Here is a 26,688-nt window from a genome sequence, read left to right on the forward strand (position 1 = left end):
GTAGATGTGAATCGGATATTTACACTTTCGGATAATAGAAGGACTAGGGGGCACTCCATGAAGTTTGCAAGTAGTACATTTAAGACTAATTGGAGAAAATTCTTTTTCACTCAATGCACAATTAAGCTCTGGAATTTGTTGCCAGAGGATGTGGTTAGTGCAGTTAGTGTAGCTGGGTTCAAAAAAGGTTTGGATAAGTTCCTGGAGGAGAAGTCTATTAACTGCTATTAATCAATTTGACTTAGAAAATAGCCACTGCTATTACTAGCAACAGTAACATGGCATAGACTTAGTTTTTTGGTACTTGCCAGGTTATTATGGCCTGGATTGTTCTTTGTTGGAAACAGGATGCTGGGCTTGATGGACCCTTGGTCTGACCCAGCATGGCATTTTCTTATGTTCTTATGACTGTCGGCTTTCCCCCATATTCTAGTTTAAAAATTACTCTTATCTCCTTTTTGAAGGTTAGTGCCTGCAGCCTGGTTCCACCCTGGTTAAAGTGGAATCTATCCTTTCAGAAAGAAGATCTCCATTCCCTAAAATGTTGCCCAGTTCCTAACAAAACTAAAGCCCTCTTTCCTGCACCATTGTCTCATCCACGCTTTGAGCGCCCCGTACTGAATCGGCCTGCCCTGTATGGGAGTGGGATATGTAAATCAAAGTCCTTTTAAATCTATGTAATGCTGTTAATATTAATTTGGCAATGACCTAAAAAGGATCAATTAAACTAATTGAAAAGGGCTAGGTTACCCCCTTGTTCTAGATAAATCCCTGATTGATTTTTTTTTAAGGGAAAATGTCTCTTCTTCTCTTATATGGGATAAGAATTTATAAATCAAAAAATGAGCTTAGGAGTTCTGGGAGGGAAATAAAGACACCAAGAGAAATTAACTACCTCCCCTAGTCTTTTCTTTCAAAGCAAGGCAAACACAAAGAGAGAAGAATTGCCTCCTTTAGTTCTTTCTTTCAAAGCAAGGCACACACATAGACAGGCACTGTAGGTAATTCCCTATTCTCTAGAGGGCTTACAATCTGACCCCCTCATTTATCAAAATGCGCTAAGGCGTTTTCGCATGCGTTAAGGGCTTATCGCATGCGAAAAGCGCCGTTAACACATGCGATAGCACCATATCGTATGGTGCGATGCAAATCTGAAAAAGAGGAGGAGCTAGGGGTGGGTTTACCATAGCTGCTGGTTTTGGTAGTCTGAAGCTCCCAGAGCGTCCACCTAGCTATGGGGGAGAGAGGGAGGGAGAGAGAGAGAGAGAGAGAGAAAGCACTCCTAGCCATAATGCCCTGACCCTAGATATGTATTTATATCTCTATGGGAGGCCCACCTAGTAACTCAAGGTGAGATTTAGGTAGAGAGTCCATCAAGCTAGGTTGAGAGAGCATTGCACAAATCTCATCTTTGGGTGAGTTTCCTCACTCTGAGGGTCATCAAATGTTCACAAGAGAGCACTGTTCTGTTTGTACGTCTCACATTGAATGTCAAAGTGGCCCCTTACCCCTACACTAATACCTAAACTTCACCTCGAGTTATGGGCCTCCCATAGATATATAAATACCTATCTAGGGTCAGGGCATTACGGCTAGGCTTGCTCTCTCTCTCTTGGTAGTAAACATGGTTCTCCCCCCCCCCCCCCCAGTGGTTGTATGTAGGAAATACTACATTCTGGCACTTATCTCAAAGTGATCGCAATTTGCAGTAACCTAGCTCTTCGCATAGGTATTAGCACAAATTGCGATAAACTCCCTATTACCATAAAACACGCCCCTTTTCCCATCACATGCGATATTTACCGCATTTTGATAAATCCAGGCCTAAGTTTGTACCTGAGGCAATGGAAGGTAAAGTGACTTGCTCAAGGCAAAACACTAAGAGAAAAGAATTGCCTCCTTTAGTTCACAAGGAGCAACAGTGGGACTCAAACCCTGGTCTTCTGGTTTATAGTCCACTGCGCTAACCACCAGGCTACTCCTCCACGTCAATTAACTGCTGCTCCTAGTTTTTTCTTTCAAAGCAAAGCACAGACATACACTAAGAGAAATTAACGGCTTCCCCTAGTTTTTTCCTTTCAAAGCAAGGCACCCTAAAAGAAATGACCTACCTTTCCATCAAGGCACACACTCTAGAAGTTATTTTACCCCACAATTTTATCTCTTCCTCAACTTTTAAGTCTCAGTATTACTCAGCAAACAATACTTACCAATCCTCTTCAGCTATATGCCAAAACTTCTTCTCCTCTCAATACCGTCTTAGGAGTATTGAGAGGAGAAGCAGATTACATCTAAATTTGTACCTAAGAGAATGGAGAGTAAAGTGACTTACACAGGTTCACAAGGAGCAATCACAGAATTTGAACCCTATCTTCTTTTGTTTGCAACCCACTGTTCTAAGCACTAGGCTATTCCTCCATGCCATACTGAGTACTCATTGACACCCATAAGTCTGGTCAGAAAAACAGCTGTCCCAACATTATCCAGATAATGTTATCTGTGTAACTATATCTGCTTATATTCAGTGGCAGACATATCTAGGTAAGTACCACTGAATACAGTGAAAAGTTATGAGGTAAATTTTAAAAGCTCGGTGCATACCAAAATCGAAGGATGTGTGTGCATGTAAGACATGCATGCCCAGTGGAATTTAAAAGCCACCTCATGCGCTCGCTCCAATTCAAAAAGAAGCATGGTGTGGGAATTCCAGGGTAGGGCCAAGAGATGTGTGTGCAAATACTTACGTGCCTGGATCATGTCCACATAACTTTACTTCTGCTAAAGGGAGGTGTAACTTAAAAAAAAAAAAAAAAAAAGCCATTCCTGAAGGGTTTAAAGGGTCTGAGGTAACTGGGTGGCATGCAGGCTATTAAACCCGGGGGGTATGGAGAATCTCTCTCTACACTGGGCAAACTAGTGGATGAACTGGTGAAACTGGTCAAGATGTGGATGCATGAAGGTTATAAAATTGCCCCACTTGCATGGCTCACACTTGAATGTGTGCAGCTGTGCTTGCCCGTTTTCAAAACAGGGTGCACCCATATGCATGCTCAGACTATTTTAGAACATGCGTATATTATAAAATTGCCACATTCCCGAGCGCACGCCGATACACAGGTCAATGTGTGCCTGCGCTCCCCATTGAAAGTTACCATCCCTGTATGTAAATTTACCCATATTATTCTGCAGCTTTCAGTCTCTCAGAATACTGCCCTTGGAACCTATGAGGTCAATTTTAAAAGAGCTGCGCATGCCAAAATTGGGAGATAGGCATGCATCTAGCACCTGCGTGTTTCCATTTGATTTAATAAAGTGTGTGTGTGTGTGGGGGGGGGGATGTGCACAAATGTGCCAATGTCTGCATATCTCGCATTGGAAAAAAAAAGGGTGTGGTGTGAGTGTGGTTTAGGTGGGGCAAAGGTGTCCAGGGCATGATCTAGTGTGTGGGCATAAGTACCTAAGTGCCTGGCTGTGTGCCCAGGCCCAGTGCTGCATAAGTTTACTTCTGCTATGGGGGAGGTGTAACTTAAAAAAAAACAACCAGCTATCCCTGAAGATTGTAAAGAGTTTGGGGTAAATGAGGAGAGTGAAGGCTAAATAATCAGGAGGGTTTGGAGGACTAGCTGTAGGCTGGGTGAACTGGTGCATGAACTGGTGAAACTGGTCATGGTGTGAACAAGCGCCTGTTTTAAAATTCCTCCACTTGCATGGCTCAATCCTGACTTTGCGTGGCTATGCATGCTCACTTGTAAATTTAGGAACACACGTATGTGCGCCTGGGCTATCTTATAATGTACATGTGTATGTGAATGTATGTTATAAAACTGCTGCGTCTCTGGGCGCACACTGATGCACAGTGTACATGTGCGTCTGCAAGCCTGTTTGAAAGTTACCTTCATTGTGTGCTATTTTTGTTTATCTCTTTTTCCCCAGATTCCCGGGAATACCTCTTCTCAATCTGGCAAAAGAATGTACTTCTAGCCTGTATGCACTTTTAGACGAGTTAATTTAGGGCAATTTTTATATAATCAATTTACCTATGAAAATATCCATTTACCTGGGCAACTGGATTTAAAAATTGCCCCTAGAAGTGCTAAACATGTTTGTGTGTGCCCATATGTATGTTGGTGTATAGGTAACATAACTACCATTGCTCTCTATTTGTATCTTCTCAGCATGTTGGAAATGCAGTGATGTTGTACTGCAAGGAGGCATTGAAGTCTGCTATAGATACAGTTCTGGCAAATAGACATGGGAAAGTTTCCAACATGCTGAGAAGACATTGGAATTTCACATATGATTATGCTGTATTTAGCAAGCTGCTAATTAATAGTTGAAGAGACACTGAATTGGCAAATCGATGCAAAGTAGAATCAACAATAAGAGATTGAGTTCGCATCACTAAATACAGTCCATGGTAACAACACAAGAATAGTTATAAACCATAATTTCCCCTGAAGAAGCCTGTATGGCGAAACAGAGGCCTTTGTAGGGACAGAGAGAATACAGGACATAGCAGAAGTGCAACAGAGACTACACAGGATACAGAAATATTAGTGGAACATATATGAAGTGATAAAGATATACACGGGACTAAACAACATTCCTGTGAAACAATTACAAAGTATCCTTTCTTCTGGACTGTGATTCAACTGTATCCCCTTTTTAATGAAGGTGTCTTTCATGTGACTCATTTGCAATTCACAAAGTATCTTTCTTGAAGTTCAATTCTATTGCAAGTGTTTTATTGTTTCATTACAAGCACTCTGTATTTATTTGGCAATGTTTTATATTGGTATGTATATATTAGTCTTGGGGGAATTCCACGCTACTGCGGAGTGCAAAATTTGCGCAGAATTCCCCCCCCTGTGCAGAATTGCCAAATTCTGCACAGAAAATAGCAGAGGAGACCCCGGCATGCTGCGAACGGACAGCGTGAAGATGAAGGCCTGCGTGTGCTGTGGGACACGCTCCACTCGCGGCAAAGATGAAGGCCTGGGTGCACCATTTGTGGTAAAAATGGAAGGTCCCTGTGTGCCGCGAATGGAGTGTGCTTCACTAGCGTTGAAGATGGAAGGCCCCCATGTGCCGTGAATGGAGTGTGCTCTGCTCGTGGCGAAGATGAAGGCCCCGGTAAGAGAGAATGTGTGTGTGAGAGGAGAGGGAGAGGGGTGTGAGAGCAGGGAGAGGGGTGTAAGAGAGGGGAGGGTGAGAGAGAGCATGAGAGGTAAGAGAGCGGGGGGGGGGATGCTTGAGTGTGGGTTTCAGAGAGAGGGAGCCCATATGAGGAGATTGTGAAGGAGTGTGTATGTGTGTGAGAGATTGGGAGCTTGTGTGCATGAAAAAGGGATCATGTGTATGTGGTATTAGCCTGTGTGAAGGGATTGTGTATGTGTGAGACAGCCTGTGTGAAGGGGTGCGTGTGTGAGAGAGAGAGAGAGAGAGAGAGAGAGAGAGACATAGGTAGCCTTTGTGAGGATGTATGTGTGAGAGAGAAAGGGAGTTTGTGTGGGTGTGTATGCAAGAGAAAGGGCCCTGTATGAGAGGATATGTGTGTTTGTGTGAGAGAGAGTGAGGGAGCCTGTATGAGGGTGTGTGTATGTGTACTAGAGAAAGGGAGCATGTGTGTGAGAGAGGGAGGAATAGAGGGAGCCTGAGTGAGGGGCAGTACTGTGAACAGGATCAAACTCTGGGACTGGCAATAGAGTGGAAGGGGTTGAGCCTAGAGGTGGAGGGGAGAGATACTGGCAGGTGGAGGAGTTGGGGCCTGAGAGGGCAAAGTGGCCAGGGGAGTAGGGAGAGCGAGTGGAAGGAAGGGACACTCTTACAGTGAATTTCTAGGGAAATTCTGCATCTTTAAGTAATAACTTTTTCTTTATTAATTTAAAATGTAATTACTTAAAGACTGTCATGTAAATTGTGTTATTTTGACCAATATAAAGTTTGCAGAATTTTAAGTTTTTGTGCACAGAATTCCCCCAGGAGTAATACATGCTATAAATGCATAACACTAAAGAGAGTTTAGAAGTGGTGTGAATAAGGAATGACTGACTAAGACAATTGATCAATACATTTATTTATTTATTTATTTATTTATTTTTCTATTCCAATGTTCATCGGGCATATCACACCGTGTGTGTGTTATTGTGCCAATTTTATCTTTTGAATCTTTGTCATTGTGTAATAAAGCTTGCAATATTAAGCATCTTTCAAATCATTTATAACATTATTGGTGTTACACACTGTTACACATTATTGGTGTTACACACCAAAAACTACCCCAAAAATGGAGAATGGAAAAAAGCACTTCAATTTATGACATAATAAACACCATAAATCAAGAATTTTTTGATTATATGTTCAAAAAAATGTTATTTCAATTATAAATTTTATAAAAACATTTTCATATCCAATGTCAATCACAATCACAAACATTTTCATATCCAATGTCAATCACAATATATAATAATATAATATAATATGTTTTTATAAAATGAATAATTGAAATAAAACATTTGTTAACATATAATAAAAAAAATTATTGATGTATGGTGTTTATTATGACATAAATTGAAGTGCTTTTTTCCATTCTCCATTTTTGGGGTAATTTTTTGTGTAATAGAATAAGCACTAGTTAGGTAGATATATTACCTTTTTTGTGATGTATGTATCTATACATCATTCGTCACTCACACCACTTCTAAAATCTCTTCAGTGTTATGGGATTGAGTGAATATAGGATATAGAGAAATTGGGACAGAGATAACAGGATATTGGAAAAAGATCGGTACAGAGTAATTTCCACAGAAATATCTGTGGAATCTACATGAAGTAACAGAAATGGATGGGACTCCATACAACACTTTTATGTAATATTAAAGTATCCTTTTCTTGTGGACTGAGGTTCAATTGTATCCTTTTGAAAGCTGATGCCTTTTATGTGGTTTTTTTGCTTTTTACAAAGTAACTTTTTGAAGTCTAACATTATTGAAATTGTTTCATTGAAAGCAATTTGTATACACTTTAGCAATATACATACTATGAATGCATAACACTGAAGAGATTTTAGAAGTGGTGTGTAAGTGAGGAGTGATTGATTAGGGTATGCAATCAATATATGTTTGTGTTCTCGTGTCATTTGATTTTTTGATTTCTTAAATGTTTTGTACTAAAGTTTGCAATAACAAGTATTTTTCATATCAACTAAGATAGGGGTGGCTTTTCTTTTCTATAGGGTTTATTGTATATGTGTGCGTGTGTGTGTGTGTGTTTTTATGTTAGAACACAGCGATCAACCAATGTATGTTTATGTAGGGCCCATTAAAGAGTTAATCTGGCCCTATCAGTAATAAACTTATGAGCACACGTTCCAGCATGTCTTGCAGCCAGGATTTCTCTGCCTAGCTTGCCTGTGTGTGCGCCAAACATCTTTCCAGAAACAGGCATAGAAAGCAACAATTTACAAAAACTGAGATCCTCAGCCAAGATTAATAATTTGATATATTTTGTCTAGCTTTCTCACCTAGGTTTTTTGTCACTTCAGAGGATGAGCTAGATGATGCTGTCAATTCTGAATTTTTCCATTCTGCCCGCTGCACTAGAATTGTATTATTTATTTTAAAATGTATATATCGCTCAAGACTAGATTGAAAGCAGTTAACAAATTAGCAAACAAAATGCCATAGAAATGAAAATAACCAAAACAAAAACCACCCAATATTCGTTGGGAATATCTTTGTATATTTATTTATTTATTTATTTTTAATTTTTTTTTTATAGAGCGAAGTTCTTGTAGGAACTACAAATCAATCCGGTTTACATACAACTTTTAAATGCCCAAAAAGAGTAGGGGGCTTTACATAGAACAATTGAACAATATATATAAGCAATGTATATAAACAATATATATAAACAATATATATAAACAATGTAGTCAATTTTTTATACTGTCACTCTGTTACTTGTTCTCAGCGTCTCCCAAAACATTGAATATTTGCCCCTGATGAAGCAGTATAAGAAACACGAGCCGTGTTGTGCGTCATGATTAATGATCACTCTTTCAAGCATTTTTGATCACTCTACTTCTAAGATAAGTGTTATTCACTGTTTGAAAATCTTTAATAAGTGTGATTCACTAAGTTAAAAAATATAATCGAGACCGATGATTATAAATGGAAATGGAAAAATCACAATACAAATAATAATGTGGTAAATTCCTAAGCAACTTTAGTGTGGGCTATTAAGTCATAAGCTCCTCTAATTAATATATGAGGTCTGGATTATTATATACAAAGATATTCCCAACGAATATTGGGTGGTTTTTGTTTTGGTTGTGTTATGAGATACACCTAATCGGCAGTTAATTAAGAAAAATAGAAATGAAAATGACATACAGACATGCCTAATAAAATCATTGTGTGGGTTATTCTCTTCCTTAAAATGCAATTCTTAGCCTAACTGCCTAGAGGATTCAAAAGCATATTGTTGTTCAATTATTGCCTACCAATTCAAATGCCAGCTGCAAAAAGTAAGTTTTTTAACAATTTCCTGAAGCTCTTACAACACCCTGTCAAATGCAACTGCTCTGGAAGACTATTCTATCAGCAATTGGAAAGTGCCCTCTCTTGAGTTTCATAGAGATGTGCAGCCTTTGGAGAAGGAACGTCCAGCAAGCCAGTTGATCTCACAATGCATGGGAATTCTAGATGCAAAGCATAGAATCTAAACTACATATCTTTATATGCCGATGATAAGTTAGTATTTCTCTAGATTCACTTTCATCATTTTTAGAACTTATTGAGTGATTTCCTATTATTTCTGGCTATAAGATTAAGTGGTCAAAGTCTCCTTTTATGCCAATTAATAAATATGTTACTAGGAATGATCAGAGTATCCCTTTGAATTGGCTGCTCCAACAGAGTCATTTCTGGGGGTACGGACGGTATGGGAGTACGTTGGAAGGAATAATGGTTGAGAATAGTATTTATATATTTTATTTATTTAAAAATCTTGTAGCCGACTACCTCCTTTAAATAGATCAGTGTGGAAACACTAACATACATACTAAAACATTTAAATCACATACTGCATATAATAAACATAAAATACACTAAAAATTGTACTTAGGCATATGCTTTCTGAAAAAGGAAAGTTTTTAAACCTTTCCTAAATTTTGTCAATTCTTTCTCTAATTGTAATACCTTAGGAAGTGAGTTCCAAAGTACTGTAGCTGCATAAGTTATTGCCTGCTTCCATACAAAATCAGATCTATACTCTATATCTGAGGGCATTGTCAATTGACCTACCCCATCATAATGTAATATATGTCCAGGCTCATTCCACTGGAATCTATTTCTCATCTAGTAAGGATTCACTGAATATATTTGTTTGTATATGACAATCAACAATTTAAAATGCAAGCGACTCCTTACCAGGAGCCAATGCAGTTCATTTAAAACCACGATTATATGGTCAGTACCCCCTGCCACCAATGAGTCTGGCGGCAGCAAGCTGCATGAGTTGCAATGCCCAAAGTAATTTATCTGGTAGGCCACCCCAGAGACTATTGCAATAAACTAAAGTCTGGACTACAGTACGAAACAGTTGTAAGGGTAAAAGGGAATTCAGTGGTTTTACTAAATTTAATTTAAAAAAACGCAGTCTTTGCCACCAATCTAACATGAGAGTGAAGAGTAAGACCAGAGTCTAATACTACACCTAAGTATTTTGCTTCTCTATGAACTATTAAATCAGTTCCTTTGCAGAGAACTTACAAATTAATTGATGGAGCTCTTTTTCCAATCCACAGAATTGTAGTCTTAGTAACATTAAGAGACGAACCATGCCATCCTAGCTAGGGATGTGAATCATTTTTCTGACGATTGAAAATATCGTACGATATTTTCAAAGTCGTCAGAAATCGGGGGCTCCCCAAAACCAATAGGAAAACCCCACAAAATTGTTCGTGGGGTTCTCTTATCGTTTTGGGGGAGGGCGGGAAAAATGGCACACAAAAACAATCCCTAAACCCACCCGACCCTTTAAAACAGCTCTCTTAGCTTCCCCCCCCCCAAATGTTTTAAAATTACCTAGTGGTCCAGTGGGGGTCCCGGGAGTGATCTCCCGTTCTCAGGCCATCAGCTGCCACTAATAAAAGTGGCGCCAATGGCCCTTTGCCCTTACCATGTGACAGGGTATCAGTGCCATTGGCCTGCCCCTGTCACATGGTAGGAGCACTAGATGGCCTGCGCCATTTTTAAAGATGGCACCGGCCAGCCAGTGGCACAGATACCCTGTCACATGGTAAGGACAAAGGGCCATTGGTGCCATTTTTATTAGTGGCAGCCGACGGCCCGAGAGAAGGAGATCGCTCCTGGGACCCCCACTGGACCACCAGGTAATTTTAAAATGTTTTTTTTTGGGGGGGGAGGGGGTTGGGAGCTAAGGGAGCTGTTTTAAAGGGTCGGGGTGGGATTTTTGTTTATCGGCTCGGGCGCAGCCGATAAAAAAAACCCCGATCGGGCCGCACGAAAAAAAAATTCACGATGTGTATCGGAACCGAAATTGGAAGTGGAATCGGAACTGATTCCAGTTCCAATTCACATCTCTAATCCTAGCCAATCTCTAATATGTCCCAGGCAGTCATATAATATTGAGGTACAAATGGAACCATTGATGTCATTAGGAATAACAAATTGTACACCATCAGCACAGATGAAATAAAATTTTCCCATATTTTTTCAGAAAAGGTCCAAGTGGAGCCAAAAAGATGTAAAACAGCACCAATGACATGGCTGATCATTGTGATACCCTCGAACGCAGCTCCTTCCAGGCAGAGTAATATGTACCCAGCTGAACCCTAGATTGTCTCCTAATAAAGAATGACTCAAACCATCTGTATACCTGCCCACCCAATCCTACCTGGTGCAATTGTTTCAACATCAGATTATGGTCAATAGTGTTGAAGACCGCAGACACATCTAACTGGACTAATAGTCCAACACCTCCTTTATCAACCTGACTATAGAGTGACTATAGAGTGAGTCTAATAATGACGTTAACAGAAGTTCTGTGTTATATCCCTTCCTTCACCCATATTAGTTTTCATCCAAAATTGCTATTCCCTCGATAAATTCATTGAGCTGAACAAATACGCATTTTTCAATTATTTTGGCCAAGGTAGGCAAATTGGATATTGGGCAGTAATTGGTCAGATCGTCAAATGGAATATTCACATTCTTCTGCACAGGTCACACTATTGCAATCTTGAAGCATTCAGGTACTATTCCCTCTCAATGATTTATATACTATCATTTTAATTATTGGGTAAAGGTGATCTTTTATACTTCTTATATAAAAACAAAAGGGCATGGGTCTAGTGTCGAATTAGTAGTATGTATCTTACTAATTATCAGATCTATGTCTAATAAAGATACTTGTTTATACTCAAACCATAAGGGGTCAACTTCATCAATTCTGAATTCTCGCAACAATGCTGTAATAGATAAAAAAAAGATGATACTGTAAATGCACACTTTTTACTTCAAAATACTAAGTAACAAAATAAAAACTTTAGGGATAGGTAGTGTTAGGTTAGGGGTCGGAGAGGAGAGGGGAAGAGATAGGAAGGCTAGGGTTAGGGATAGGAAAGTTTCCTCCCAGTCCGCTCCTTAATTGGAGCGGACTGGGAGGGAACTGGGGGAGGCCCAATTGCATCACCGTGCATTGCTTTGTAAAATTTCCACTCCCCTGCACACGTGAGTCATGAGCCGCCCACACATGCGTGCATGGATTTTAAAATCCAGCACGCATGTGCACGTGTCCATCAGATTTTATAACATGTGCATGCTGGAGCATGCATGTTATAAAATCAGCGCATCCATGTGTGCGTGCACATGGATGTGCACATGCACGGGTCTTAAAATTGACCACTATATCTTTCTTGGTAGGGAAGGTCAGATGCCATCAATATGGTAATTGCTCCTAAGCTTACTTATATTTTGAACATGTCTTTGCCTTTCAAATCAAGTATTTACTAGGGATGTGAATCGTTTTTGAACGATTAAAATTATCGTCAGATAATTTTAAAATCGTCCAAAATCGTTAGATACGCGATACAATACAAATGCCCCCGATTTATCATCAGGGGCATTTGTATTGTATTGTTAAATAGGGTGCTGGAAAACCGGCACACCAAAAAAACCCTAAAACCCACCCGAACCTTTAAAACAAATCCCCCACCCTCCCGAACCCCCCCCCCCAAATGTTTTAAATTACCTGCGGTCCAGTTGGGGGGTCCCGACGTGATCTCCTCCCGCTCTCTGGCCACCGCTGCGTTGAGAAATGGCGCCGGTGGCCCTTTGCCCTTATCATGTGACAGGGCAAAGGTAGCGCCAGCGCCATTTTGTTTCCTGGCTCCCGACGTCATGTGTGCAGGAGATCGCCCCCGGACCCCCGCTGGACCCCCAGGGACTTTTGGCCAGCTTGGGGGGGGCCTCCTGACCCCCACAAGACTTGCCAAAAGTCCAGCGGGGGTCCGGGAGCGACCTCCTGCACGCGGGCTGTATTGCCAATCTTCAAAATGGCGCCGGCCATATGGCCGCCCGTATGACATAGTGAGGGCAAATGTAGCGCCGGCGCCATTTTGAAGATTGGCAATACGGCCCGCGTGCAGGAGGTCGCTCCCAGACTCCCGCTGGACTTTTGGCAAGTCTTGTGGGGGTCAGGAGGCCCCCCCCAAGCTGGCCAAAAGTCCCTGGGGGTCCAGCGGGGGTCTGGGGGCGATCTCCCGCACACGTGACGTCGGGAGCCAGGAAACAAAATGGCGCTGGTGCTACCTTTGCCCTGTCACATGATAAGGGCAAAGGGCCAACGGTGCCATTTCTCAATGCAGCGGTGGCCAGAGAGCGGGAGGAGATCGCGTCGGGACCCCACCACTGGACCCCAGGTAATTTTAAACATTTGGGGGGGGGGGGTTCAGGAGGGTGGGGGATTTGTTTTAAAGGTTCGGGTGGGTTTTAGGGTTGTTTTGGTGTGCCAGTTTTCCTGCCCTCCCCTGATTTACGATTTTTAACGATATTTAGAAAAAAAAAAAACTCGACGATCAGATTTCCCTCCCCCCCAGCCAAAATTGATCGTTAAGACGATCGATTACACGATTCACACCTCTAGTATTTACAAACTATTGGAAAATACCCTTGGTAAAATGTTATGGAAATCTAAGCCCCTAGGGATTGCCTTTGGTAAGTTAAAACTCCACTGGGAAAGAGGAGGGGTTAACTTTCTGGATTATGCCCTAAATCATTGTAATGACAGGCCAGTCACATAATGGCCCCACCGAGGATTTAAACCCCAGCCATGATGCGCAGGATGGCTCGGCTGAGGATTTAAAACCCAGATGTGATCTTCTCACTGCCTCTGCAACAGGTCCTCCTGCAAGTTTTGCCTGCAGTGTGCGTTAACTTTCGCTATCTTCCTGTTGCTCCTGCTTGTGTCTTGTGTTCCTGCCTGTGCTTCCCATGGTTCCTGCCTTCTTCCAGTTGTTCCAAGTCCCCCTTGTCTGGTCTGTGTTCCTTGTTTGGTCCTGACTGTCCTTGGCTTGTCTCCCTTGTTCTGACCACTACATTGGATCTTGACTCTTCCTGACTGCCACCTGCCTTGACCACTGCTTGGACCTGACCTTGCCTGATTGCCGCCTGTCCTAACCACTGCCTGGATCTGACCTTGCAAGACTGCCACAAGCCCTGCCCAGTACCTGGACCTGACATTGCCTGTTTCCCACCAACCCTGATCCGCAGCCTGCTTCCTGACTTGCTCTTGCCCTAAAACTCTTTTGCCTAAATCCTGCTGGACCCTGGAACCCAAAGGCTCAACCTGCAGGGAATGGGGATGGTAGGATGAAGCTCATCTCTAGTATCTCTTGGAGTGAGTCTATCCGTCGTCATTGGGGGCCTCTTGGGTTTGCCTATGAGGCTGTGTCAACCTCACCATGGCAAAGGGCTTATACTTTGTGTTAATCATAAGGCCTTACTTTGGGACAAGGTAGTTTGTGGATGTGGTACATGAGAAACCGGTCTGGCTATAGTTGGAGCAGACTTTGGTAAGCCCTAATTCATTTAGTTTTTTTCCCAGATATGAGCCTTCCCCCTGTTTTACAGGAAGTCTTGACACTCTGGGCAACTTTAGCAGCTTTCCAGTACTTGACACTGATTATTAATCCTTAGGATTCTCTTTCCAAACAAACCTCTATTTGGAATAACCATATGTTTAATATCAACAACAGGATGGTTTATTGGAAATTGTGGTATGGCAAGGGTATTTGGGTTATAGGGCATTTGATACCTGGGAAATCCTTTTCACAACTTCAGGATGATTTTGGGGTATCTATCTCTCAGTAACTTAGGCCTAGATTTATCAAAAAGCAGTAAATATTGCATGTGATATAAAAAGGGGTGTATTTTATGGTAATAGCATATTTATTGCAATGTGTGTTATGTTAGTGCTTTGCATAGGTATTACTGCAAAGTGTGTTAACTTTTCACACTTTGTGGTAATATCTATATAATTGCATTTTCCTACCTGCAAAGTGCTCATTACACCAATGGGAGAAAGAGAAAAAGACTATTTACAAGGCCCTTCTAGTAGCTAGCTATTTATGCTAGTAAAGGAGGACCACCTAGTAATTCGAGGTGTGGTTTAGGTAGTAGTGTAGGGGTTAGCGGCCATTTTTAAATGCAGAGTGAGATGTACAAACAGAACAGTAAGTCTTGTGAAGATTTGATGTCCTTCGGAGTGAGGAAACTCAGACAACGATGAGATTTGTACAATGTTCTCTCAACCTAGCTTGTTGGACTCTCTACTTGGGCAACATCAAGGTAGGTTGAGAGAACATTGTACAAATCTCATCGTTGTGTAAGTTTCCTCACTCCGAAGGACATCAAATCTTCACAAGAGTGCATAGTTCTGTTCATATTGTCTCACTCTGCATGTAAAAGTGGCCCTACCCCTGCGTTATGGTGCTTTTCGCATGCTAAAACGCCATAATGTGAGTTAAGAAATTACCCTGTTAGTTGGTTAAAGTTGAAACATTTTTCACTTCAGCCAAATTAGACCTGCAGAAACTTTCTGATAATTTGGAAGTGCAGCAAGTATGTTTGAGTATTTTCTCCTCTTCTAGACAAGTCACAGGATTTTATAAGGTTCTTAAAATTGGTACTAAAAGGTGTGTAGATACAGAAAAGGTCTGGGAAAAAGATTTTGATCTGGAATTGGATTTTATATCTTGGGTTCAATTCTAGGGTGTTTCTATATCAGGTTTGATTACTCAGTCATTATTTATTTGCTATAGGACAATTTGGACTCTGGTTAAGGTTGCAAAAGTATTGCACAAAAGATGCTAATTTTAAAACGTGTGCATGTGTGCCCATATAAATGTTTATATGGACACCCAGCAAGATGCGCTGAAATTTTATATCCTGCGCGCAGGTACATGCACATATTGTAAAATAGATCTGGTGCATGTATATGTACTCCCTATTTTAGGCATGTACGCGCACAGCAGGGAAATGTCAGTTGTTTTTTTTATATCTCTTGATTCTACACGGCCCCCTTTTTTAAAAGTAAGCATGTAAATTCTTTCTGCAAAACTACGGTACCAAATACCAACTGCATTGTATGCGTATACTTTTGCAGGAATAATTTTCAAAGTAGACTTATACCTGTACTTTTGCTTTGCATATTGGAACAACTTATGCTCAAATTTGCTGACTAATTCATGTGCGATGTTAGAAAACTACTCATTTAGGGGGTCATTTTCATAGCGTATCGCACGCAATAACTAGATCGGGGTGGAGTCGGCCCCGGAAGAGGAGGCGTCGGGGCATCGTCGGGGCGGATGCAGCGGAAACTTCGCTGGCGGTGAAAAGGTAAGAACCCTTTTCACCCCCAGTAGCACGCCCAATAGCACCACCTTTTACGATGGCGCTATTGGGTGCGACAGCCAGCAGCAATAGCACCGTGGAGGTGCGATCGCTGCTGGCTTTCGCAGGCCCCCCCTGCTTCGACCCCCCCCCCCCCGCCCCCCTGTTACTGCTGGATTCTCCAAGGTCTATGACCTTAAAGAATCCAGGCCTTAGAGGCTGGGCAATAATCAAACAGTCCATTCCTACAAGTAAAACAACATTTTACCTCTGGAAATATTTTGATTATTTCCCTCCCCATACCTATCAATGTGAGAAGGGATATGCCTCAAATGAATTACTAGGTGCTGAAAATAGGGTTACTATTTGGTCCTGACAGAAACACTCACTATTCACAGCCCTCTTACCTAAAATGCATGGGATGATGCCTCTTCTGTTACATAAGAAATCGGGCACAGCACCAGTAACTGACAGTCAAGGAGTTTGAAGTAATATCACTTTATAATTCTATGTGTTTTTTTACATAATTACATTGAAAAAATCAGGAAGCGCTATTGACCATCTTTCTGAAGGAATGTATTTTGATCCTATTTGCACTCTGAGTTCCCTAGCCAGCAGCATGCAACAGGTCAAGCTCTAGCCTGCAGACATAACATGCAGATCCATGCCTGTGCCTGTATGATTTAGAAGTGTGAAAGAGAAGATCTCACTTTTTTTTTGTTAAGGAACATGGGCAAAGAAGCTATATAATTCAACAGAAAAATAAAAACCTTTCTATATTCTCGCATAAACGGATTTTGGCATGAGCAAACAAATATGAATATCTCTAATGATACTTCAAGAAAATGTGTTGTTTTGGGGAGTATGGCCGTAGAAATGTCTTCTTGCTAGCCATATATTAGTACTTTAAATTTAGTTCAAAATGATGTGTACTGACTCTTCTGGCATTCTGCCCATAAAATAAAGAAAACACACTCAGTTGCTTCTATGTATTTCTACAGATGGTGATATCCCCAGATAATATACAGGCCTGGATAGGTAGGTGGATCAGATGGAGGGAGGTTTGTCAAGAGCAGAACTCAAGATAAACTCTAGCAAAATAACAGCACTATCACAATATGAGAATTATGGAGACTTAAGCCCTACAGTTCTACAGTCTTTCTCTCACTCTAATTCAAAGCACAAGAAGAGACAAGTTTAGACAGGGTGTAAAAAGGTTTAAACATCTTGCAACCAGTGCTTCTATATCTTTTTTATATTGACACACACACACGCATCGGTTTCACACATGGTGAAAAACCAATATTCAGTATTCAAAAGCAAGGTGATAGGAATAGCTTCCACTATAAGATACTATTAATATAAAAAAAAATATGTGTATTTCAACCCTTAAGGGTGGCCTCCATCAGTTATATCAATTCTTACAGCTAAGATATGCAAAGAACACCATGCCTTGCATTTTGTCTTTTGCAGTTGAATGTAGAATGAGAGACATTTAAGATTTTATTTCCCTTTTCATTGCAGTATTGTCTTGTGAGTGACCCTCACTTATTGCTGCTGTCAGTGAGGGCTTTAAATGCAAGGCAGTGGAGAGATCCACTTTATTGATGCATGCTACATCCTACAATTACACGTTGGTATGCTGTGCTGTCTTGTAGGGGAACAGCAGCAGATCATCCCACTAAATGGTGTGATGGGAAATGTGCATATTTTTAATTATTTTGTTTATAAAGTATTAGAGTAAAGCACCTTTAAATCGAAAACAGAGGGGAAAAAAACCTAAAATACAAGACCACCTGCTGAAGAACTCTCCTTGGTATTTAAGTGAACTTACTGAGGCAAAGCTATCAGAGATTTTCATTGTTTGTAAGAAGAGTCCGTGAATAGATAAACGAAGTATTTTAGACACAAAATAGGGAAAATCTTAAAAAAAAAGATTTGTTCCATAAGCATTTCTCTATTGTGAATGGCTCATTTTCATGAGCAATCTTTAGGAAATAGTCTCAACAAAAGCTGTCACATTACTGAGTGAGCACTCTGTACCACCCCTGCTCTGAATCCAAAGGTACTGGGGAAAATTATGTCCTATTACCCTCTGACTTTATAAGTAACTACTCTGAAATCCTCCCATTCAAGTAAAAGCTAATTCTACTATGGTTGTCGTCTCCCCCCATGCTCATACCTTTCCACTTAATAAGGGCATTTTACAAATTGCCTCAGAACGCTTTTCTGAAGGTGGCAGCCATGTTGTTGGCTTTAGTCTTTACTGTGCAAAAAGGAGGTGGATGGGCTAAAAAGGAGAAGACATAAAAACATTGCACCAAATACTGGTAAGGGAGAAACAGATATGACAATGCATGATTGAAACATGGGTCCATAACACAAATAGTTTAGCGTCCATACAGGGACCAGCTGTATGTGCGCATTCGCAGGCATAAAATGGATTAGAAAGAAACGGCATCATAGATTTACCCCAAGAAACTCCTACAGAGATTCCAGCAACAGGAAAACAAAGAAAGAGCTTACAGTCAGTGACAAGACACACGCACACAAGCCGAGGAACATAAATAAACATCACAGCACTCATAAATGTGTCTCTGTCAACATGTCTTCCAGCAGAGTTATAAGAACATAACAGTAAATCAAGCGTGTGGCACAGACACACCCTTTGGATGCAACAAACCCACAAGAGGAAAATGCAGTGCATGTTCATAACAATATTATTTTTACAGCTACTTTAAGTCTTTTATAACAAACAAATAACTTAATAGCATAACGCCTGAATTAGACAAAACCATACTGCGTCATTTGCTGGCCATGGATTAATTGGTGGCGCCATTGTTTCCCTATTTTCTTTGAAGGAAATTTAAATACTTGTCCCTGAGTTGCACTTCAGAGCTTCCTGTGGTGAACAGAAAAGTCCCATGGCTCAGTCATAGTGCTGTGTGCTGTAGCACTGGAGACTTGGGCTCCAATCTCCTGTCTAATGCAGTGGGGGTGGGCCTCAAGTGCATCACCTCTGGGATGGGCTTCAGCTCAGAGCATGTGAAAGGCACTTGCTACTGCTGGGGCAACCCTTGCTGGCGGAACAATGGGCCAGAAGGGGTTTAGTTTCCGGCAAGATTCCCTTCCAGCCTTCAGCCACTTAAGGGATCTTGAGTTGCCCCACCATGCCAGCACAAAAGCAGAAAAGCATCAGTGGAAAAGAATGCTTAAAAAAGATGTTCATGCACATCTACCTACAGTTACCAAGAGACAATGTTGATGCAAATAAACTAATTTTACATGAGTTGATACAGTCAAAATGCAGAGTTAATTCAGGGACTCCAGATACTGAATAAATATAGCAGCACAGTTTATTGCATGTTTGTTTAACAATGAAATATTCCCATTGTTGCCCTAAGAGCTTTTGACCAAGACTATGTAGGTTATAGTAGCAGAATATATACAATAATGATGTGCCTATCAAGAATTTCTGTCTATAAAAAAGCAAAAAAAAAACCAAAACAAAAAAACCTAGCTGCATCATAGATGATCTGAAATGACAAACCCAAATTTCTGTATAAAAATGACTTACGAAAATGCAAACGCAACCAATGCTCCGCTAACCACAATGAAATCCAAGATATTCCACAGATCCCGGAAGTAGGAACCAGGATGAAGTATCAGCCCCAGGTCAATCATCTGTGGGGTAAAACAATGAAAGGAACAAATATATTGAATCTCGCTGTGAATATGAGTGTGCAAGAGAGCACATCAGAGGGAGGACGGATGGGGGAACAGGATGTTCATTATTTATTTTTTTATTTAAAAACTTTTCTATACCGTCGCTAAGTTATAAACCATCGCAACGGTTTACAAATAGGCACATAGACTAAGGTAAGTAAATGTAGGATATTGTACATTCTAACAGGTGCCAATAAAGTTCGGTTACAATTTCATAAATAAAATCATTATTTGAGTAATGTTGGTCAAGTCCAGGTATATTATTGAGTTACTATCGCTTTGAAATATTACTTCTTAAAAGTAGGATTGATTAAAAATATGAGTTTATCATAAAACGTTCAGATGTAAGTTATGTAGAATAAACATGGGTAAAAATATCCGAAACTCACAACAAAGCTGCAGGTCGCCCCTTTGAACTATGATCCGAGACAGCATACTTATTACTAGATGAAAAACAACATTTATTTCCTCAGTGGGTTCTTTTTCTATCACCCTCACACACCAGGAGGAATGTCTCCTCCAAAACCTTTTTAGTACTGTTCATTTGGCCAGCAGTGGCTGATACCTGTCTTGCCTCTCTCCATGTGTACCTCACCTCTATGGTGTGCCAAAGCCCAGCTGGCTATTTCGTACAGGAAACTTAAACTTGAAGCTCCTGTGCCAGGGCACATAGTGCTGAGGCCTGAGCTATGGGACCACCAGTCCAATCACCATTACTTTATTTCCTTAGACAAGTTAAAAGCTTCTCTACATATTCACTCTGGGGCAGATTTTAAAACAGTTACGCGCGTAATATACATGCATAACACTTTTAAAAGCCTCCTGCGCACACTGAGCCTATTTTGCATAGGCTCGGCGACGCACGCAAGCCCCGGGACGTGCGTATGTCCCAGGGCTTGAAAAATGGATGGAGAGTGGGCGGGCTGGGGGCATGCCGGGTCGGGTCGGGTGCAGGGCCGGAGCCTCCAGGCACAACGGCCATTTGCCGCTGTGCCTGGGATTGCGGGCAGGCCGGCACTGGCGTGCGAAACCTACGCCTGCCCGGAGGCAGGCAGAACTTAAAAATTAAAAGTAAGGGGGGGTTTAGGTAGGGCTGGGGGGCGGGTTAGGTAGGGGAAGGGAGGGGAAGGTGGGGCAGAAGGAAAGTTCCCACCGAGGCCGCTCCGATTTCGGAGGTGTAGTTATTCGACGCGAAACTGGCGGCGATAAGGATCCTTACCTTTTGCCACCAGCGATGTCTGCGCAGCGTTGGCCCCGGTGCCGCCCCGACCCCTCCTCTTCCGGGGCTGACTCCGCCCCCATTTAGTGATCGCACGCGAAAAGGAACTTTTTGCGTGCGATCACTTTTGAAAATGACTCCCAAAGCCTTTACAAATCAGATTCATGTGTCTTTCTGACATCTTGTAAAGGATAAACATTAGGACTTATGTTCAGGCAATTTTTGATGACTCTGCAAACAGCCCAGCAGCTCATTATGGCAGAAGCTGGTACTTAGCCTGAAATACTGTCACAGAAACGCATAGATTAGTGGCAAGTGCTAACTATGGAATGACATGAGGTTTTGTGATAGGGCTACTGCTGTAGAGTGCGGCTTTAAAAATGCAAGATGTGCAGTCTATATGAAAGCAATGGCTTACTTAAATATCATCTGTCTCAGCATACCTTCCAGGACACCACCTTAAATTGTCAATTAACCTAGACAGCCACTATACAATTCTTCCATAAGGTAAATCTCAATCTGTCCCACACACTCTGATAACGAATGCCATTAGAAGTCATCAGTAGCTTATTAACTACTCTTATAGTCTGGCATCGGAACTGGTGATTGTTGCATTTAAAAGAAACAACAATTGTTGAATGACTGGGTGAGATCCAAGATAGTTCTGATGCCATGATGCCTACCCTTTCCGGTTTCTGATGTGCTTTTTTTTTCCAGCTTTCTTTTTGATAGAGAAGTCCAAAGGCAAAGCCCATACTTACCCCTCCTGCAGAAGCCGTGTACCCATGAGCCATGAAGCGTTACGTTGTCTCTGGCAAACTGGTGGGAAAGGGAGATCTCCGATTGTCTTCCTTGAGGAGGTGTTTTCTTGGCATCTGGCTTCAAAGTGATCTCTAGTGCAGAAACACTACAGCTAGCAAAGTTGATGTGATTGCCCATGAACATAGGCGCCAGCTCTGTGGGTGCTTGAGCACCTGCAATATTGAGCAAACTCCTTCACTGTATTCAGGGAGAGGCAATTTGCATCGTGTTTAGCACCCCCAATCATTTTGCAAAACTGGCTCCTGTGGCCATGGGCTCGATCCCTGTGGCGGTAGAAGTGGCTTCTTTCTGGCCTGGCAAGGGTTCTCTTCTGAATTCCTGCCTGTTTCCTGTACTCCTTCCAGGTCCTGGCCTCAGTCTTCTTCCTGGCTCCAACCCTTCTGGACTGTGCCTGGTTCCTGCAATTCAGCACAGCTTCAGCTTTCGGGATTCCTGCAAGGTTTCTGGTTCCTGGGTTCCTGCTGGTATTTCATAACTAAGCAGTAAGGCAGAAACTCTCCCTCTTAATGGTGGCCCACACTCCTGACCTGACACGTTCAGATCAACTAGAGGTCGCTCTGCTAAGGCTTCTATTTTATCTGACAGCCTATTTCACATACATCCACACAAATCTACCCTGCTTGTTGGAACTTATTTTTCAGGTTGATAGGAAATGGATTCTGAAAACATTTTTCAAATCATAGCCAGGTATCTCTATAGTCTGGTGTGGATTATTCCTGATTTACTGAGATCTGTGCAGGCTCGTAAGAATAAATTCCTTGTATTTCACCAGTGAGCTCTTGAGTTTGGTGCTCTGTTTTCACTTTGCTTTTCAGCAAAATGCAGAATACATTATAAGTGTTTATTATGCATTTTTTTCCACCCAGAATGATTAGATTTTTTATTGCATGCACAGGAATTAGAGGCTAGATTCCCGGATCCAGGGCTTTATTTTTCCTCTCTCTAGTTAAAAGTGCATCAAATGTAAGGCAGACCAAGTGTAATTATTTCTATTGCTTCTGTCTTTTTTTCCTAATAAGTGTTGTTTCAGGACTGAATTTTTCTCCTTTTCCTGTTGCTGATATTTTGGGGATTTTAGCTTGCTTTATCTTACCTTCCAAAGGGGAAGAATGCTTATGAGATCTATGTGTGTGTGTGTGTGTGTGTGTGTGTCCCTAATACCTTGTTTAATGTTCAATCTACACCAAACTTTCCGCAGGTCAGGGTATCCAAGGGGATCTGGACAGGAGTATTCTTTTTTTTTCATCTAAATATATGGATGTTCTGCAAAGTAGGTGCCATTAATTATGGGTGAAACGTCTAGTAATTCTTCATTGGGAACTTTAACAGAGTTGTTGTTCTGGTTAGAAGTTTTTTTTTTTTCTTTTTGTACCTATCTGCTTCAAGACATTTACTTTTGTGTTATGTCACATAAAATTATAAACTGGGAAAACATCATCCCCCAGAACTCTATAGTGATCTTTCCAACCCTTTATTTTTATGACTAGATTGGTCTGCAGCAAACATTTTCTCCCTTTTCCCCCCACATTTACCTTGTATTGAATTTGTACTGATTAAATAAACAAAGCCAGCACTGGAAAATTTTTCTGCATTCACTGCTCAAATATATACCGAGATTTTTGGTTCCGAGAGAATGCGTGATGGCTCATGAGAAGGAACTTGAGTAGCAAGTTTCACTATACTTTTTCACTTTATTTCATTTAAAAAATGAAGCTGGGGTATTAAAAAAAAAAAAAAAAAAAAAGCCTCTCCCATCCCTCCCCTCCTGGTCCTAACAGCCCGAAAAATCATAAACCCATCTCTAAATAATTTAGGGAATGATTTATTACAGATTTTTTTCCCCTATAAACACAGAATAGGAAAAATGTCTTAGAGAATTAGGACCTTAATGAATTTATTGTGAAACAACAGCTGCCCCGGGAGGGGCTGTTCGAATATTTGTCATAAGATGCTCACCTTTATCACCATCTCAAAGGTAAAGACACCCGTGAATATGTAATCCATATATTTTAGAACCTGAAGTAGAAAGGAAGATCTTGAAACATTAACCACATACATTTTATTTATTTTATTTATTTATTTATTAACTTTTATTTACCGACATTCGTGAAACACATCATGCCGGTTTACAAAGAACTCAGGCATGATTTCTTACCACTGCAACGTGGAGTCTCTTAAGTTAAAAAGCCTGGACAAGGCCCCAAACATTCCTCAGGACAAGGCAGTTCTGTCTTCTGTACACAGACTCCTCACTTTCCTAGCTCCATTTTTCTCATTTTTACCCTCCCCACTGATTCCCCTCCCCCCTCCAGATGCCCAACTGGAAGACTCGCGTGTCTTCTTTGGCCAAGGGATGGAGGTAATGTCTTCTCTAGGCCTGAACTCTTCAGGGCCACAGTTGAAGCGGCTACCTTCCCTCCTTTCTTTGCCTAAAATTTGAGCATCTCGCTCTCACACGTCTGAGATCCACCACCCCTCTGGGACAGGACACTCCTCTATGCCACCGCCCATATGTAATGGGTCAACAGCGGAATCAGCCCAGCTTCCTCCCTTCTTGTGTATTTTGTTGAATTGAAAAGTAACAATGTCCAGCCCTTTAAAGCTGAATCCAATATAAAGGTAACGTTACAAACTGGTATGTAGTCATTCCACTAGAATTTGAATTTTCAGGTTTTTACAAACACTAACAGCAACAATTGATGGTGTCAAGAAAGGCCAGCTTCTTCCCTTCTACAAGAGCTTGTATTAGTTGTGCAATTATTTTACTGTTTTGGAAATTACAATAGGATTATTAATTTCCTGAGGGGATAAGCAGCCAGAATTATATTCTGAGCAAAATGGATGAGGGTCCTTTAAAATGGCCCATATACATATATGCAGAGACACACACACACACACAAGTGGAAACTCGTGAAAAATTGTGGAAATGGTTTTTAACAAAGGTTTGGCTATACACACTGATTCATTTGGAGGGATTCCCTGACCCTGAGTTTTCTCTCTCTTTCTAGGTCCTGGATCCCCTGGACCTTCCTCACACTACTCTGTGTGCTTCTGTGGCTCAGACAGCCACACTTTTTAATCCTTGATGGAGCCTCTGGTCCTGCAGCACATGAAAATTTGGGAGCTCTAGAAGATCCGTAAGTCCAGTTATTCTATGCACTTAATTCCTCTCCTCCATACCTCCCAGGTTCCTCTGCTCCTTCATCCCCCCATTTTTGTTCCTTGAATTCTCCCTCTTCCATCCAATGGTCCTCATCCTATCCCAACTCTTCCTTTCCTCATCCCCTCCCCACCTCATTCCAACTAGTTTCTTCTTCCCATACTGTGTTTCAGTTCCCTTCATATATCCCAAATCGCTTCTTCCTCCTTCCATGCAGCCTGATCCTCCCAGCACTGCTCTCTCCTACCCTCTTTTCTGGGCCTAAGGAGGGGATCCCTGGATGGCAAGGACTGCTCTCCCCTCCCCTCCCCTCTGGTCTACTGGCTCAATAACAATAGCCACTTCCCCATCACATGTCCCAAAGAGGGAGAGGAGTCAAAGAGAATGAAGGAGTAACCTGGGAGAGGAAACATGGAGAGGGAAGAAAAGGCCTGAGGGAGTACCAGGGAAGGAGGGATAATATCTCTTCTCTGAGATTGACAATCGTACCACTACGTCAGAATAGTAACAACTGTGCATTCTCTTTGGAATAATCCTTTACTTCTGCGCCCATCATTTAGATCTCCCACTTAAATGACAAGGCCCTTGCGGTTTTTTAAATTAGGCTTAGTATATTATACTGCACTGCAGTGCATATCATGAATTCTGCATTAGGATTTTGGTGGGCCAATACTTACATCATTTCGTGGTGCATCAGACTGCACAGGATCCTCTGCAGCTAGAGCAATACTGCTCAGTGCTATTACCATTAGGATGACCATCTCAAAATAACGGAGATTCACAATGTAATGACACAGGCGACGGATGCTAAAAAAAGCAAATAAAAAATGAACAGTAAAAAATACAGATACATTGGATAAACAGAAAAGCAAGCAGCACCTTTCAGTTCACACTTCCTCAGTGAGGCACCTTAATTGGAAGGCAGTCACCCTTTTCCCTACATTTGACATCTCTTTCAACCACAACAGAATTACTCATGTGACTGACACTTTGGTTAGCCACTAGATGGCCCTAGGTCCCTTACCATGAGGGCTAATAATAGCTTAGTGGGATTTTCTATTCCTTTTGAGTCTCTCCAATGAGCTAACTGTGATTAGCTATTCCAAGGGCATAAGGTGGAGCTAAAGGTATAGAGAGCATGGCCATTTTGGTTTGACTCTAGAAGAGTTAGCAGCTATATTTCCTTTCATCCAGCTGAGTTTGGGCCTACTAATCTAACTTGGTATTTTTCCTGCATTCAGAAGAGATATCTTATCAGTACACTCTGGGGTAGATTTTATAATTCTACGTGCGCGCGAACAAAAGTACGCTGGATTTTAAAAGATACGTACGTAGCCACGCATATCTGATAAAATCCGGGGTCAGCGCGCGCAAGGGGGTGCACATTTCTGCAACTTGCGCGCGCCGAGCCCTGCGTGCGCTGCCCGTTCCCTCCGAGGCCGCTCTGAAATTGGAGCGGCCTCGGAGGGAACTTTCCTTCCACCCCCCTGCACCTTCCCCTCCCTTCCCCTACCTAACCCACCCCCCGGCCCTCTCTAGACCCCCCTTACCTTTATCTGAAAAGTTACTACTGCCTCCAGGCAGTAATAACTTACACGCACCGGCATGGCAGGCCCTGACACAGGCCGCTGTGTTGGGGCACTCGGCCATGCCCCCGGACTGCCCACACGCCCCCGAACATGCCCCCGATCCGAAACCACGCCCCTGGCCATGCCCCCGACCGCCCCTTTTTGCAAGCCCCGGGACTTACGTGCGTCCCGGGGCCTGTGCGCGCCACCGAGCCTATGCAAAATAGGCTCGGCACACGCAGGGGTTTTTTAAAAGGGTTACGCGTGTACCTTATG

General features: G+C 41.9%; 1 protein-coding gene across 1 annotated transcript in view; it reads right to left on the reverse strand.

Annotated features, from left to right (window-relative positions):
- The window catches only part of CACNA1B (calcium voltage-gated channel subunit alpha1 B), a 1,161,590-nt gene that overhangs the window by 186,313 nt on the left and 948,589 nt on the right, over positions 1-26,688 (reverse strand). The window contains exons 23-25 of the mRNA XM_029613506.1: positions 25,522-25,651; positions 23,641-23,700; positions 19,495-19,601 (exon numbers count right to left, since the gene is read on the reverse strand). Coding sequence (XP_029469366.1) covers positions 19,495-19,601; positions 23,641-23,700; positions 25,522-25,651 — 297 coding nt within the window. The remainder of the gene's footprint in view (positions 1-19,494; positions 19,602-23,640; positions 23,701-25,521; positions 25,652-26,688) is intronic.

The sequence above is a fragment of the Rhinatrema bivittatum genome, chromosome 8 (genome assembly GCF_901001135.1).
Source record: "Rhinatrema bivittatum chromosome 8, aRhiBiv1.1, whole genome shotgun sequence".
Classification (NCBI taxonomy): Eukaryota; Metazoa; Chordata; class Amphibia; order Gymnophiona; family Rhinatrematidae; genus Rhinatrema; species Rhinatrema bivittatum.